At 38.1% G+C, this 17,491-nt stretch overlaps 1 protein-coding gene across 1 annotated transcript; it reads left to right on the top strand.

Annotated features, from left to right (window-relative positions):
• The first annotated feature begins 15,486 nt into the window (after positions 1-15,486).
• LOC148873832 (HXXXD-type acyl-transferase family protein) lies at positions 15,487-17,280 on the top strand. The gene is made up of 2 exons (XM_088976619.1): positions 15,487-16,400; positions 16,531-17,280. Exons 1-2 carry the CDS (start codon positions 15,586-15,588, stop codon positions 17,051-17,053), a joined length of 1,338 nt encoding a protein of 445 aa, XP_088832745.1. The 5' UTR covers positions 15,487-15,585; the 3' UTR covers positions 17,054-17,280.
• Positions 17,281-17,491: the final 211 nt, after the last annotated feature.

Below are 17,491 nucleotides of genomic sequence, written 5' to 3'. Positions count from 1 at the left end.
TAACTCCCAATGAAGGTGTTCACGCCCAAAGAAATCTCCAAAGACTGCTCCCACATGAAGATGACACAATGTAGGGTGGAGCAGAATCAACAGTGTTCTTCCCAAGAATCAAATCCTTCAACAAGAATTCGATGGAGGTTGTGAGCACGACTTTAGATCAGCCTTTCTCTAAAGACTGATATCAAGAACTATTCTTGATCGCTCCTACAAGAATTGAGATCGAACTGGCAATTGGCAGCAACTAGAGGAGAACGCAGAGAAAAGATGGCGCAGTCACACTATTGTTATCTTCTCTCTATGTGATATAAGATCTGATGTCAGGGGTTTTGAGATGACTTGAATGGTTTGCCCCCTCCTCCTTTTATAGACTTAAAGAGATCAGTTCCTAATCCCATTAGGAGTTTTTTTATTCAAATCCTTATTTGAATCTGGACTCTCTTTAAGTGATAAGGATAGATCCTTATCTTATCTGCAAATTAGATAAGCTCTCCTAATCTCATTAAGAGGTTTCCAGATCCAAATATCTATTTGGATCTAGACTCTCTGAGTGGATAGGGATAACTCCTTATCCTATCTACTAATCCAAATCACTAATTCGCCATTGTTTAAATAATCATATTAGACCAATTTGAAATGGGCTTTAGGCCCAATAAGTCCATGTGCTCAATAACCCTCCAAGCTGCTGCCTAGTTGGGCTTCTTTGTATGCCGTGGGACCCAAATATTGATCTAAACATCATCCACATGGGTTTAGCCCAGCCTTTGTTACAAGGCCTGGCTAAATACATTGTTATGGATAGTGAACCCCTGAGCCCATCACCATGGGCTCTTAATGGGCCCAACACTTACACTAAGTGGTCCTTAGGTCAAACCACCTTATAAAAACCCAGGGATTGTGGGAAGATGCAAGATTAGCCCATCAGGTATTACCCTCAATGGTCTTACACTTAACCTCTCAGCCCATAATGATCAAACACTGCCCGACAAGAGAGGATCTTTCCCTCGGTTGCAAGGAACAATGTTGCACTCTCTACTCACATGGATCCCGGGAATTAAAACCTTTTGCAAACAATATATATATATATATATATATATATATAATTTTGCAAAAATAAATTTCAACGATTGAAATCGGTTGCCGATAATCTTGGTTTCCATCAGAGAGAGTGCATCCCTGATCATTACCTTTGTCCGACAAAGGGGCTAATCCTGTCACTATGATCACCCACTCAGATGAATTCTCAAATTATCCCAACATACTAAGGTTTTGACCCCCTCTAAGGATCTCACTGATTGGCATATCAAACACAGCCCAATCCGACACCTAGTGCAGTATCATAATCGAGTCTAGGGGTCAGGTGTAATTTTTCAATTTTGCCTATCAATCTCCAAGGTCTAGGGCAATACTGGAAATTTGGTCCAGTTTAGGGTTTCAAGTAAACCTACATTGCATGTACCTCGAGTCTCACCCTGGTAGCTTAGACAGGTTACCCCAACCAACTTGGCAGCACATCAGTGATAAATCTTCCCAAACTTATCCAATGGCTATGGACATTCTAAACTAACACGAGTCTCATATGTGTCCAGTTTAAGGGTATTACACCTAAACACACCATAATAACATGAATCAAATATGTACTTTATTCATTTACATTAAATGTCACAAGGTACATCATTCTAATTGGAGCTAAGGGCATACACTGTGTAACAAGGATGTGGTTAAAGAGTTCTTTGTAATTTAGCTAGAATCCTAAAGCTTCGTTTGTTTTGCAAGTCTTAATTGGATACAAATTTTGCATCTGTTTTTTTTTTATTTTTTACTTTTTTTATAACCACGATTTGCACTCCTTGGCACTAAACTAATCCTTTTTTTGCTCTCTTACACAAAGTTGCTTTTCTTTTCTCAAAAAATAAAAAAAAGGGTTTGCACTCCTAACTAGCTACTTGATACAAGATTTGTACTTTCTATCACATGCACTAACTAGTGGTACAAATTTTGCATACTAATGCAAAATTTATATTACTTTCTTCCTACATCAAATTTCTCTCTCATAAAGTGGGGACCACATCACATTGTTTCTTACCTCACTCTCAAACAAATAACCCTCCTCCTACGTACGTTATTATCTTTCATGTATGGTAGAGATCATATTATTTTACCTCTCTCACAAACAAATAAGACAATGAAACATGAAGCAAACGTAGACCAGAATTTACATTCGATCTCTTAGAACTCCCATGTATTTACACCAGTAAAGTTTGCATAGAAAACAAGCAAAAAATTGAACTTGAAATGTTTCAACTTTCATTTTTTTGCTTGATTTTGAATATTGTTGAGAACTGTTTATGTAGCAATATATAAGTAGTTATCTTACTCCTATGATTTGACTAGATTTTGGTAGATTAATGCCTTGGAGTTGTATAACCTAGGACAATTGGAACATATGTTGGAACTACTATTGCTTGGCCTTCGTTTTTGGTAAATATTACAAATTTATGTATTAATTATTTTTATTTTATTTTTTGTTGCTATATGTGATTAGATAGTCAACGGCTATTAATTTAATAAAATTATATCTGTTTACTTTCTTTTTTCTTTTTGTTGCTTTTCTTTGTAGGTTGTTGAGGAAGAAAGGATTGGATGAAGACTACAAAGAGCATTTTTTTATGTTAAAATGAATTTATTTTGGATTATTTTATATTTGATTTGTAGGTTGTTAAAAAAAGGAAGACATCTACTCAAAAAGAAAAATGAAAATAACGAGGGCTGAGTGTTGTGTTTTTTTGTTCTTAAAATGATGATGGAAGTCAATTGGAATTTTATAGATAAGGTGTATCTTTTTGGATTTTATATATATTTTCATACAGGTTTTATGTTTGATTGAATATATTTTCATATAGGTATATCAATTGGAATTTTTATATAGAAATATTCACAATATATTGCACTTCAAAAAAAATTTGGAACATTTTTAGAGCCGACCAAAAGTGCCTCTAAATATTAAAGCATATATATTTTTCCTTTTCTTTGATTTATTTTGGAGGCACATAAAATTGCCTCAAAATTCTTTAAAGGCATTCAAATGCACCTCTAAACTGAACTTTCAGAGGCACTTTTAATTGCCTTTATACATGACTTTTAGCGTCAATGCAATAGAGACAGTCGTATGTGCCTCTAAAAGTCCAATTTAGACTAATGCTCACCCAAGTGCCTCTAAAACATTTAGCGACAGGGCTTTTAGAGGCACTTACCTAGCTGACTCCTATAATCTTTAGAGGCATTTTTTACACTTTTAGAGGCAGTTATGGCTGCCTCTATAGATGAATTTTCCAGTAGTGGTTCCAAAGCTTCCATTTGAAACATTTAGATAAAAATGCCTAGGAAAGATGGCTTGGCTTGAGATTAATTTGTTTAAATATTATACAAATATATTGGTAAAACCTGAGAAAAGATGTACTCATTTACTCCCCAATGGAGGGGCACTCATAAAATTTTATTAAAATGACATGCACAAAAGAATGATTACAAGGAGTCCACTAGATTGGTCACATGTTTAGCCTTCGAGCTTGACTCGCCATTAAATTATGAGGCTCGAGCTTGAGTTAGAGACTTGAGGTTGAATCAAAAGCTCATAAGTTTAAGCTCGGCTTGGCTTGAACTCAACTGTGATCTAGGCATTTTATAAAAATAAAAAATTATACATATAAAAATAGTTATTATTATATATATGACATATTATTATATATATATATATATGTAAAAGCTCGATTAGGCTCACAAGCCCCATGAGCCGAGCTTTATTGGACTCGAGTTGGGCTCAAAGCTTAGTGTAGACTAAGTCGAATTAAGCCTTCATGAGCTGAGCTCAAATAGCTCATGAAAAGCTCGGCTCATGGACACCCCCAGGCAAGGCCATACAAACACCAGAACTAAAACTAATACAACAAAGGGAAAAAAATAGAACAACAACAAACAACACAACTATACCTACCAACAACCACAGAAAGTCAATGACTCAAACCAAAGTTCGATAACAACAAAAGATAACCTCCAAGGACTAGCATCGAACCATTTCTTTGAAGCATGAAGATTTCTCTAGTTAGAAACATGAGTTGACCTATCGGCAAAGCATTTAACAAAAGAGAGTTAAACATATAAACCAATTGCAACCTTCAAACAATTCCTAATAAAAAACTCCACTTCAGCATTGTAGTCCTACCATCCTTCACAAGCCATCAAATCAAAGACTTATTATCACTTTCAAAAATTATATTATGGAGTTGAAGCTCCTTAGCAAAGGCCTTCAAATGTTATAAGAGCTTCTACTTGAAGAGGTAAACAAGCTGATATATTCCCACACTTTGCAGCCACAACGCAACCTGAGAAATATCTAATAACAATACCAAAAGCTGCACTGACATAGTTCAAAAAAGCCATGTCGACATTCACTTAAAGCCATCCCTTTAGGGTTGTATTTGTGATGATATAACTGCAACACTCTAAAGCTCTTGAATCTGGAACTGAACCTTGTAAATAATAGATGCTTTGTTAGGCATAGTTCCATTAAGGCTATGTTTGGTTTGAAGGAAAAAGTAGGGAAAGGAAGGGAAATGTAGAGAAATCTTTACAAACCTTGTATAGGTTTCCCTGCCTTTCCCTTCCTTTCCCTACTTTCTTCTTCAAACCAAACACAGTCTAAAAGCCAAATCATTTTGATGCAACCAAATATTTCAAGCATTAAAGCAGTAACAAAGCCAAATCTTTAAATTTGCTTTTCTATCCTTTTGATTATTACAAAAGACAAACCAGTCCTAAAGCTAATCCTTGAAAGAGGTAGTTGGAAACAGATTATAAAAACTCAAACTAAGAGCCATCGAACCAACAACGCTTAGCAAAATCACACAAGCACTAAGAGTGTAGAATATTTTCATCTTCCTTCAGGCAAACTAGGAAATAGGGATTTGATGTAATTTTCCTTCTAGATAAATTTGAATTGACAGTCACATCATTTAAATGAATTCTCCAAAGGAAATTCTTAACTTTCAGAGGCACTTGAAAGGACCAAATAGTTGACCACAATTGTTTCTCACCTAGCATCTGAAAAACAAGGTAAAGGCATTTGAACCTTGGCTACAAAGTATGATAATTTAACAGAAAAGGAGCCTTTCTTATCATGAGTCCAGATCAACTTATCCTCCCATTCAAAGTGCAAGGGTCTAATCTCTAAAATTTTTTTGTGCTAGATGGGGGTGAAAATGGAATGTATAAGGTTTACATTCCAATCCCTACTACATAAATAGATCCCTTCTTTAAGTACATCTCTACCTATAAAGAGACTTTTCCAACCCCAAGAATCAGTCTCACACAACTTGTAATTTAAGAAAGAGTGGTTCTTAACATATTTTTCCTTAATTACCTTGGCTAGTGACTGTCCTCATCCTTTGCTAACCTTGAGACCAGCTTAGCTAAAAAAGCCTTGTTGAAACAAGCAGGATCACGAAAGCCTAAACCCCCCACCCATTTAATTTTTGCTTTAGCAGATTCCAACTAACTGAGCTAATCTTGTGGCTTTTATTTTCTTTCCCCCACCAAAAGGATCTTTGAAGTTTCTTCAATTTTTCACACACCACAACTGGAAACTAGAAGAGGAAATATAGTAAGCAAGAATTGCATTTAAAACTGCTTTAGTCATAACTTACCTCCCAACCTGATTTAGAGGTTTACCTTTCCAACCTAAGGTTTTCATCTCAACATTTATCACTTATAAATTCAAACATCCTTGATTTTGATCTATTGAAATGAGAGGGTAGACCAAGGTAAGTAGAAGATTTTTCAACTCTTTTAAGGTTTAGGCTTCTAGCTAGTGTTGCAAAAAAAACAAAACAGGGCAGAGGCAATACAGTAAGAAATATCTGGTGAATGAAAACAACTCACTGCATAATTTCATTAAGGAATGGCCTTTAAATAGGCACCTACATCAACAGATAGAAGCATAAAAATAGGAACCAGTAACCACTAAGCTAAAGATTTGGTAAAATCACAACCACTTAACAAATTTGCTGAAGACTAGTTCAGCAGTGCTCCAACTAATAACTATCTTCCTAAAAACTAGGACAGCTGACCAACAAATAACAAAAATAAATATTTTTTTAACAAACCCTCCCTTAAACTGATGTCTATAGACATCCAGTTTAAAACATTCAGAATCCCCTCAAACTAAGTCTTCTAGACTGCAAATTCCAAGTAATTTCCTCAACTTCAGAAAAACAGCTAATTTGAGGGGCTTAGTAAAAACATCAGCAACTTGGTCCCCACTTCTACAATAAACGAGATCAATGACTTCATCCTTTGTGAGTTCACGCAAGAAGTGATACCTCACGTCTATGTGCTTGCATCTTCCATGAAGAACAGGATTTTTGGAGAGCTTAATTGCTGAATTATTGTCACAGCAAATCTGGGTAGAACCTGGTTGCTCAAACTGCATCTCCTTGAGAATTTTTCTCAACCAAAGTGCTTGACAAGCACAAGAAGCTGCTGCTACAAACTCGGCTTCTGTTGTTGACAAAGTAACTAATGACTGCTTCTTTGATGACCATGAAACAGCTACAGAACCCAACATAAAAACATATCCAGATGTGCTTTTTCTGTCATCCAAATCTCCAGCATAGTCACTGTTTGTAAATCCAATCAAGCATGATTGTTCACTCTTCTTGTATAAAAGCTCGAGTTCAGTAGTACCATGCAAATACCGAAGAATCCTCTTTGCAGCTAGAAGATGAATTTCCTTTGGTTGCTCCATATACCTGCTAATAAGACTTATAGCATACATTAAATCAGGTCGTGTTGCTGTCAAGTACATTAAACTTCCAACCATTTGCTTGTAAAGAGTGCTGTCAACCCCTTTTCCTACTGGATTTTTCACAAGCTTCAATCCTGTCTCAACTAGTGTAGTGGCTGAGTTACAGTTCTTCATATCAAACCTGTCCAAAATTTCTTGGGCATATTTCTTTTGAGACACAAAAATTCCACCATCAGATTGCACTACTTCTATGCCAAGAAAGTAATGCATTATCCCAAGATCAGACATTTCAAACTCAACCATCATGGATTTTTTAAAGTTTTCAAACATTGCTCTATCATTTCCAGAGTATATCAAATCATCTACATATAAGCCCACAATAAGCAATTTTCCTCCATTTTCATTTTTTGTGTAGAGCATATGCTCGTATGGGCATTTTTTGAAACCTTCCTTTAAAAAATAAGAATCTATATGACTATACCAAGCTCTAGGTGCTTGTTTTAGTCCATATAGAGCCTTTTTCAATTTGTAAACTTTATGCTCACTGCCGAGTTTCACATAACCAGGAGGTTGATTAATATATACCTCTTCTTTTAAATCTCCATGTAAAAATGCAGATTTCACGTCCAATTGGAAAATGGGCCATGAGTTTTGTGTTTCTAATGCAATCGTTAATCTGATTGTATCATGTCTGGCTATAGGAGCAAATACTTCTTTGTAGTCCACACCAAACTCTTGCTTATAACCTTTGACCACCAAACATGCCTTGTACTTGTCAACTTTGCCATTCTCCTTCAACTTCGTTTTGTAAACCCACTTAACACCAATCATCTTTTGTCCCTTTGGAAGGTCTGTCAATTCCCATGTTTTATTTCTTTCAATAGCTGCAATCTCTTCATCCATGGCTTTCTGCCATTTTTCTTCTTTGATAGCAAATTCAAAAGCTGTAGGATCACAATTTGAAAATAGGGCAAACTGTGTAAGTGGATCATCAATATCATTTATGTTGGGTACCTCATAGTCTGACATCCATGCTGGACTTCTTCTGACACGTTGAGAACGAGAACCTGCTACAGCATCAAGTTGTTCATCTAATTCTGTTGTTGGTGGTGAAGTTTTAGAGGCTGTAGGGATGTCATTTTGAGTATTATGAGGGGCTGGAATTGCTGGAGCATTTTGTTGTTGTTCTTGTTGCGTTTCATCTGCATCTCCCTCATCAAAATCTGTTGGAAGTTGCTATCCACCTATACTGTTGCTCCATAACCATGTCTTTTTTTCATAAAAAATGACATCACGACTAATAATAATTTTCTTAGTGATAGGATTATACAATTTGTAGGCCTTTGAATGATCACTAAAACCAAGAAAAATGCATTTTTCACCTTTGTCATCTAACTTTCTTCTTCTTTGATTTGGAACATGGGCGTATGCTATACACCCAAACACACGCAAATGATCTACAACTGGTCTATTCCCACTCCATGCTTATTCAGGAGTTATATTTTGAACAGCTAGTGTGGGGCTTCTATTCAAAATATAAACACTCCAACTAACTGCTTCAGGCCAGAAACTCTTAGGAAGACCACTTCTTTGTTGAAGGCTTTGCACCATATTGAGAATCATTCTATTTTTCCTCACGCTTACACCGTCTTGCTTAGGTGTATAAGCTACGGTCAGCTGCCTTTTAATTCCATGTTTGCTACAAAAATCAGCAAACTCTTGTGAGTTGTACTCTCCACCTTGGTCAATACGTAAAATCTTAATTGGACTGCCAACTTCATTTTCAGCTAGTGCTTTAAACCTTTGAAAGGTTGCGAAAGCCTCTGACTTTTCCTGTAGAAAATACACCCAGGTTTTTCGGCTAAAGTCATCAATAAATGATATAAAATATCGTTTGCCTCAATTTGATGTTGGTATAATTGGCCCACACAAATCAGAATGTACTAGTTCCAGCGCCTTCTTAGCCCTCCAAGATTTTCCTTTTGGAAAAACATCTCTGTGTTGTTTGCTAACAACACATTCCTTGCAGATTTCTGAAGGAGACTCAAATTTGGGAAGGCCTGCCACCATGTTTTTCTGCTACAAGGTCTTCAAACCACCAAAACTGAGATGACCATAGCGAAAATGCCATAGCCATGCTGTGTCTTTTAGTTTTGCAGCGAGACATTTGTGGATAATGTGATGGAGATACAAAGGAAACATCCGATTTGCTGTCATCTATACTTGGGCAATTAAACCCAACTTGTCATCTTGGATTCGACAAACTCCATCCTTAATTGAGATCTCATATCCCTTTTCTTGAAGCTGGCCAACACTAAGCATATTAGCTTTTAGATTTGGAACAAATAACACATTGGAAATAGAATGAGATTTTCCTTTGGTTTGAAGTATAACACTTCCTTTTCCCAAAACAAATACTCTAGAGTTATCACCAAATTTAACAGTATCTCAGAATGATTCATCCAAATCAGAGAAAATTGATTTGTCTCCACACATATGGTTGCTGCAGCCCGTATCCAAGTACCATAAATTCGGGTGAGTTTCCTCCATAGTATGACACACCATTAGGAGAGAAACTTCTTATTCTTTTTCCTTTTCTGCAAAGTTAGACTTTTCCCCTCGATGTTTATTTAAATTTGTACGGCATTCTGAGCGACAGTGACCATACCTGTGACAACGATAACATTCCACCTTGGATTTGTCAGCTGACTTTGGTTTAGATCCTGTTGAACTCTGAGCATCACGAGCCTTCCAGATTCCTTGAGATTCAACACCTTTCTTGTCTCCTTGTCTCTGGTGTGTATTCTTGCCTTTCCATCCACCCTTTCCATGTCCTCTTGAGCTTGTTGCTGCCTGCAGTGCTTGTTCTTCATTGTCTTGTTGGGTTAGTTTTTGCTCATGAACCAGCAAAGAGTTTTGCAATTCATCTATTGAAAGAGTATCAATGTCTTTAGACTCTTCAATAGAACAAATCACAAAATTAAACTTGGGTGTCATTGAACAAAGGATCTTTTCAACAATGGTCACATCCTCTAACTTCTCTCCATGAATCTGCATCTTGTTTGCAATTGCCATTGTCCTTGAAAAGTACTCTGAAACTAATTCCCCTGACTTCATTTGAAGAAGCTCAAACTCTCTATGAAGAGCTTGGAGTTGCACACGCTTCACCCTTGCGTTCCCTTGATACTTCTTCTTCATGGAGTCCCATATTTGCTTGGAGGTGTCCTTGCAAAGAATTGTTTCCAAGGTTGAACGATCAATAGCTTGAAAGAGATAATTTTTTGCCTTCAAATCTTCCAGCTTTTGTGCCTCCTATTCAATCTTTTGTGCATCTGTCAAAAAACTCTAACTGCTACCTCTTTTGTGCCACTTTCAACGACCTGCCAATATTCTTTGGACCTCAAGAAATTCTCCATCAGCAAGCTCCAATGATCATAATGACCATCAAAGTGTGGGATTGCGGGTTGAACAAATTTTTCAGAAGCCATAGAAATTGTTGCTGCAATGAAAGAAAGAGTTGTTGCTGCACTCTTCCTGTTTCACTCTTCGGCTCTGATACCACTGTTGCAAAAAAAAAAAAAAAAAAAAAACAAAACAGAGCAGAGGCAATACAGTAGGAAATATCTGGTAAATGAAAACAACTCACTGCATAATTTCATTAAGGAATGGCCTTTAAATAGACACCTACATCAACAGATAGAAGCATAAAAATAGGAACTAGTAACCACTAAGCTAAAGATTTGGTAAAATCACAACCACTTAACAAACTTGCTGAAGACTAGTTCAGCAATGCTCCAACTAATAACTATCTTCCTAAAAACTAGGACAGCTGACCAACAAATAACAAAAATAAAGATTTTTTCAACGGCTAGTAGTTTTGTAGCTTACAAAATACATTACTGCTAAAAAAGGCTTCAAATTTATCAAGATTCACCTATTGCCCTGAAACTTCATCATAGCTTCTAATAGATTTCATAATCCATTGCCCTTCAACTGAATAAGCTCTTAAAAAACTAAAGCTATCATCTATATAAAAACAAGAGAGCCATTGATAAGATTTTGATAAGAGATTGAGGTTATGCATTCCATAATCCACTCTATCTATTTCTACCTAAATCCAAGTTTTTTTCATTACCGCTTTTAAAAATTTTCATTCAACTCTATCGTAATCTTAGCTCATGTTCAACTTTATAGCCATAATCCCCTCTTTGCTTTTGGTTTTCTATTTATATTGTAAAAAAACAAAAAAAAAAATCGTGGGCCACCAAAATATTGTCTCCAATATATAAAATGAACTCTAATTTTAGGAGAAAACATTTGCCAGTTTGGTTTCAATCTATTAGCCAACACCTTAGATATAATTTTGTATATTGTATTGCAAAGACTGATAGGTCTAAAATGTTTAGTCTCTTTAGAGTGATCAATTTTGGATATTAAAGCAATGAAGGTAGCATTTAGATCCCTCAACAGTCTACCCTCAATAAAAAAAATGTTTTACAGTTGGCATTACTTCCTCCCTAACCATACCCTAATATTTTTGGAAAAATAAAGTTGTGAAACTATCTAGACCGAGGGCCTTCCTAGAGTTTATTTGGAACAGAGCTTTATCTCTTTAGTTACTTCCTTTTCTACATCACTAGCCTCCTCTTACCCAATATGGGTATTCAAACATTCTAGAAATGTCTTAATATTGATGGGGTTTACAAAAGTAAAGATTTTTGTGAAGTAGTCTCCAAATATACCCTCTATCTTCCTCTAGTCATCTTCCCACAATCCTTTTGTATTTTTAATTCTTACGACGCTCTATTTTGAACCCTCTTCCTAGAGTTATTTGCTGGAAGTATATTATGTTTTTGCCACCCCACTAAAGGCAATTACATCTTGCCTTCTAAGCCTATGTTCACTTTGTCTTCACACAATTTAACTTTCCCTGTAGAAAAATTACAACCTTTTTGCTCTAAGAGAAGAATCAAGCTCATAATGAGCTTCATAAATCCTTTTTGATAGCTACCTCAAAGTAGTTTTATTCCACTTCCTTAGTTCAGCGTATAGCCACCTACATCTTGTGTTTACACCAACATGACCTGAACCAATTGTTTTGTTTGACCACACCTCAATTAATCGGGCGCAATCCTCATGCAAAGTCTACATCTCAAAACCTAAAGGGCCTCTTTTGATTCTGCATACAAGGCTTCATGTGCAGGAAAGTGAGCAAATAATCTGAACCCCCATAAGACAAATGAACCAACCTAGCTTCTGGGAATAATTCCATCCACTTTGCATTTGCAATGCCCCTATCTAGAACTTCTCGAACCAAGCCTCTACCATCTCTCTTATTGCACCAAACGAATTTTGGGCCACAACTCCTAAGGTTGATCATATGAAGGCCATACACTAGTTAGTGATTTTTCTATAGCTCCTAGTGTTTTGCTTCTCTACCCCCTCCCATTTTTCATCTCTTTTCAAAATGAAATTAAAATCACCTATACAAAACCAGGGGCCCAGAGACATTGTATTAATATGCTTCTACATGTTAAAGAAAGAATCTCTCTTTTTTCTATTTGGTTCACCATAACAAAAGGTGCAAAACCAAGAATTTTTATTTTCATCTATTATTTTTTGTATAAATGAGGTTCTTATTTGCAACGAGCACATCCAACTTCACATCCGATCTCCAAAACAAGGCAAAACCTCTAGAGAGGCCAACTAGGTCAACACCCTAGCAATCCTAGTCTCTAAATATCCTAAATTTCTTCTGACACTCTAGGAGAATACATTTTATTTCCATAAAGAAGAAAATAGCTAGAAAGTATTTTTAAATGATCCTCTTTGCTGAAAGAATTGTCGAGGAGAACCTAGACCTTGATAGTTCCAGCTAGCTATCCTCATTGCTCTTGTGGTGGTTGTTTCGGAACAACCACCAACACCCACTTATTATGAGCCTTGGTATCACTAGTCTTGGCTATTGATTTTAACTAATACTAGGAATCACCTAGGATTTTTTGTATTCTAGACAGCTAGACCTACTAGTAAGAAGTTGGCTTACTAAGTTCTTCCTTCTCCCATAGACTTTGTCTGGATTCTCACTTGATTTAGGTAAGAGTTTTCTCCAAGAACCGTCGATTTCCCCTCTAAGGAATACCTATCCACCCTTCCATTTTTTATTGAATTTGATTGCTGGTCGATGGGGGTTTGCTGAGGTATGGTTTTAAGCCCAATTTTTAATAGAAGAAGTTATAAAATCACGAATTGAATGGAAAGAAGATAAACAACATTAAGCATTATTAACTAAATAATTTTGTACCTCAAAGTTTGTTACAAGGTTGAGATTCAAAAGTTCACCATCTCAATCTGCTTCAGATTTTCGATGGCTCCTTCAATGAGCATAACCACTTTTGATGCTTCAAACTTAAGCTTTTTGAGCACTGAAAATAGCCTCGAACCCAATGCCACAAAGTATGCCCCAAAACCGGCTCCGCTAAGCTTTAACAAGGGATGCTTGAGTTTCTGATTTGCCTTTTCCATTCGAGGATATTTATCCATTTCCATGTAGCCATTCAGTGGCTCGTACGTCGCTTTTAACGAGATAGGTTGTTTTTTTGAGGAACAACCAGGATTTCTTGTTGGACAGTATTTCTTCAATACTACATAGAAGACTTTCGAGTATGGAAAAAGTTCAGACCTTTCAAGGGTAGCTGATTTACACTACCAAGTTCGTCAACAAAAGTTGAGGCTTCGATTCCAACAACGAGTTCAACAAGATCAAGTGTTGGAATGGGAGAGGTGGAACAGAAGGGCGGTGCATAGATCTTATTCCAAACCGAGATCTACTAGCATCCCAGCCTTAGTCAATTCATCACCCCATCCATGGCTATCCGTATAGCTGGACCCCCTGGTCATTGTTCTCTCCCCTCTCACTCTCTCCCTTAAATCAAGCCTGTCCTTACCCCACCAACGGCCGTCTCAGTTGCTCAACCTTTGGGCACCATTTTCCTAAGTAGTAATTGGAACCCGACCCACCTTTCCACCTTATTGCTGATCGAAACCCACCGATGGCCTTAAGGAACCCTGGTCTTTTCCCATTTAATTCCTTGGGTGGAGTCCTCCCCTTCAAACTTGGCATCGAATAACTAGTGTCCCCTCCCATCGAAATCACCACCAACCTTGGTGGTGCTAAACTCTTCATCTTCCCCCAATGGCTAATGCTACAACTCGTCCTCTAGTCACGGTTTCTCTTTTTAATGACAGAAAGGCTCTCATCCACCCCATCAACTCCACTTCCTCCCAATCACTGTTCTCAACATCTCACTCCACTTCCTTATCGCCACCTATTTGTAGTCCCTTTTCATCGTCAGTAATGGTGATCTACGTCTTCAGGCCACCTTCGAGTCCTAGTCCTAGTATTCCCCTTCGATCTTGGTGTCAAACAACCATTGCCTCCAACACCCACTACCATGAAACCTTATCTCCCTCCATTTCTATTAACACACACCCAATCACCTCCAAATGCAACCCATAAATCTCAAAATCAATAGGTAAAGCCCTTTTCCCTGTTGCCAAAAACCTTTATCGACCCTATGCCTTTCACCAGTACTTTGGCCATCAGATTGCGACTAATTCTTGGGAGACTAGATTGCGACCAATTCCAGAGTCGGTTAACGCTAGTAATTGGTGTTGTATTGATTCCTATCATAACAACCCATCATTACCAATCACTCCCAATTACCATACACCATACCTGGGTAGTTATAACATCCATCTAATAGGCTCTATAAATTGTATTCAATCACAAGTAATGGAGATTACCAATCACTCCCAATTACCATACACCATATCTGGGTAGTTATAACATCCATCTAATAGGCTCTATAAATTGTATTCAATCACAAGTAATGGAGATTATTGAGTATTGATTTGATATTTTCCATCATTTCCATCTCTCCCTGAATTGGTTGACTTGCCTCTTTGAGCGGTGCTCCCGCACTACAAACTCGAGAGGTTGTGTTTTTCATTGTTCTTAGAGAAAGGCACATATCGTTACATGGTTGAAATATTGAGCTTAGAACTTGTTCATGATCAGGTGGATTGTTGGTAGGGTCGATTGGGTCCTGGATCTGCACTTTGGGCCTAGTGTTATTAGTACCCAAAGTTTAAAATAGGACAATTCAATATCCAAACTTTTAAAATGTGTCCATTTAGTGCCTGTCATTAATTAATCTATTAAACAACCGATTAAATGACATTTGAAAATATATAAATGTCCTTGGAGTGTCATCTAATTTTCATTATCAGCCATCCATATATTGATAATAGTCTCAATCCTTATCTCTTATATTCAAAAAAGTTGAGGTTATGTCAAGGGGGGTGGATATTCTTGTGACTCCAACTTTCTTGAACAAAAAGACAAAAATTTGGGACTGTTAATTCTTTATCAATATTTGAATGATTGATAAAAAATAAATAAATGATAAGGTATTTGTGTATTTTCAAATGAGACGACAGGTAATAAATTAACCCGTTTTAAAAGTTTGAATGCTAAATTTTCACATTCTAAAATTAAAATTCGTTGGCACTAGACCCTAACTATAGGGTACAATAGGGGCGTTTTAATAAATGACCCATGAATTATCTACCTATTACGTCATCCAAGAGTCAAATGTTAGTATCTACTGGCTGCCACTCATTGTGAACTGTTTTGGTAGTTGGTGTCTACCAACTCTGTTTCACCGATAAATACAGAGCCAGGCTCCTCGATTGATCAGATACGAAGGAAGGAACAATCAACAATGGAAGTGAAGGTCTTGGAAACCACCCTTGTATTTCCCTCTCAACCACCTTTCGACCATGATCGTGTCCTCCCCCTCTCCCACCTTGACAATGACCGAAATGTTCAGGTCAACTTTCGTTATGTCCGTGTCTACGTTAACTCTCCCACCAAGGATGCTACTCCCGGAGCTGATCCCATCCGCGTCATCTCCGACGCTCTTTCCAGGGCCCTCGTCTACTATTATCCCTTCTCTGGCACTCTCCGCCGCCGCCATACCGACTCCCGCCTTGAACTCCTCTGCACCGCCGGGAAGGGCGTGCCTGTCGTTTGCGCCACCGCGAATTGTTCACTTGCTTCGGTCAATTACCTTGACGACCTTGACGCTCATTTTCTAGAACAGTTGGTACCCGATCCCAACTCCGGCAACGAGTTCCTCCACCCCTTCAACCTACAAATCACCATCTTTAAGTGCGGGGGCTTCACCCTCGGCGCTTCAATTCATCATTCCATGTGCGATGGACTGGGGGCAACTCAGTTCTTCAACGTCATGGCCGAGTTTGCTCGCGGGGCTACTCAACCTTCAATCCAGCCCGTCTGGGACCGCTCTAGTCTGCTCGGACCAAGAGACCCACCTCGTGTTGAGGTACCTTTTCATGAGTTCCTTTGTTTGGACAAGGATTTCTCACCATACAACCAAACGCCCGGTCCTCTTGTTCGTGAATGCTTTCCCGTTAAGGACGACTGCCTGGAGAGGTTTAAAGCGAAGCTTTCCGAGGAGTCTGGGTCGAGCTTCACTACATTCGAAGCTTTGGGTGCTTTCCTATGGCGGGGCAGGTATGTGAAATGGGTCCAATCCAACTACCATCGATTCACAGATGACAGAATCGATGCCACTGAAGCTTGAACATTAAATTTACAAACCTACCCATCCATTAATATGTGGTTCTGTTTATTTGACGAACAGGGTTAAAGCTTCTGGAATTACAGGGGATGAAAAGGTGAAGTTCGCCTACTCAATCAACATAAGGAAACAGCTAAAGCCGGCACTTCCCGCCGGATACTGGGGCAATGGGTGTGTGGCCATGTACGTGCAGCTTAGTGCCCGAGAACTGATAGAACGGCCTCTTTGGGAGGTAGCAGAGCTGATCAAGAAGAGCAAACGCAATGCCACGGATGAATACGTGAGGTCATTCATCGACTTCCAAGAGCTACATTACGCAGAGGGGATCACGGCCGGGAAAGGAGTGAGCGGGCTCACAGATTGGAGGCACTTGGGTCATTCTACGGTTGATTTTGGTTGGGGAGGTCCAGTTACTGTTCTGCCTCTGTCCAGGAACCTACTCGGCAGCGTCGGACCTTGCTTCTTCTTGCCTTACTCTTCTACCAATAATGGGGCCAAAAAGCATGGATTTAAGGTTCTGGTGTCTTTGCCTGAGTCGGCAATGCCTGCTTTCAGGGCGGAGATGGAAATATTTAGTACTGGGTAGGGGGGGCTTCAAGCTTTATCCACTATTCGTTTCTATTTCCATGTAGTCAATTCATAATCCTGCTGGTTTTCATACGGATCCTGTAATTCTGTTCGGTGATGGGCTGTGACAGTCAATTGCTCTGTAGACTCCCAGTTAATAGTATTCCAATAATAATTCAGTTCTAAGTATTTCATGAACCGATTGAAATTTCGATTAATTCCAAAGGCTTTGCATTGATGGACCAATTTTTGTGGTATGTATCCTTGTTTGGTTCCCAATGATCTTCAGTTGGTTATTTTGTATTTTCACCTGAATTCTGGTATATCCTTCTTTGCATTGCGTCATGGTAAGATCATTTCCTGTCATGTGAGATTGTGAAGAGGTTTATACTTAATACGCCCCTGGATGGATTATGAGTGACAAAAATGGGAAGAAGTGTCATCCTGGCAATTATTT

Source organism: Nelumbo lutea, chromosome 1 (genome assembly GCF_056320005.1).
Source record: "Nelumbo lutea isolate HS-2025 chromosome 1, American lotus-T2T, whole genome shotgun sequence".
Lineage (NCBI taxonomy): Eukaryota > Viridiplantae > Streptophyta > Magnoliopsida > Proteales > Nelumbonaceae > Nelumbo > Nelumbo lutea.
Note: the sequence above shows the minus strand (reverse complement) of the source record. Positions and strands in the feature narration are given on the sequence as shown.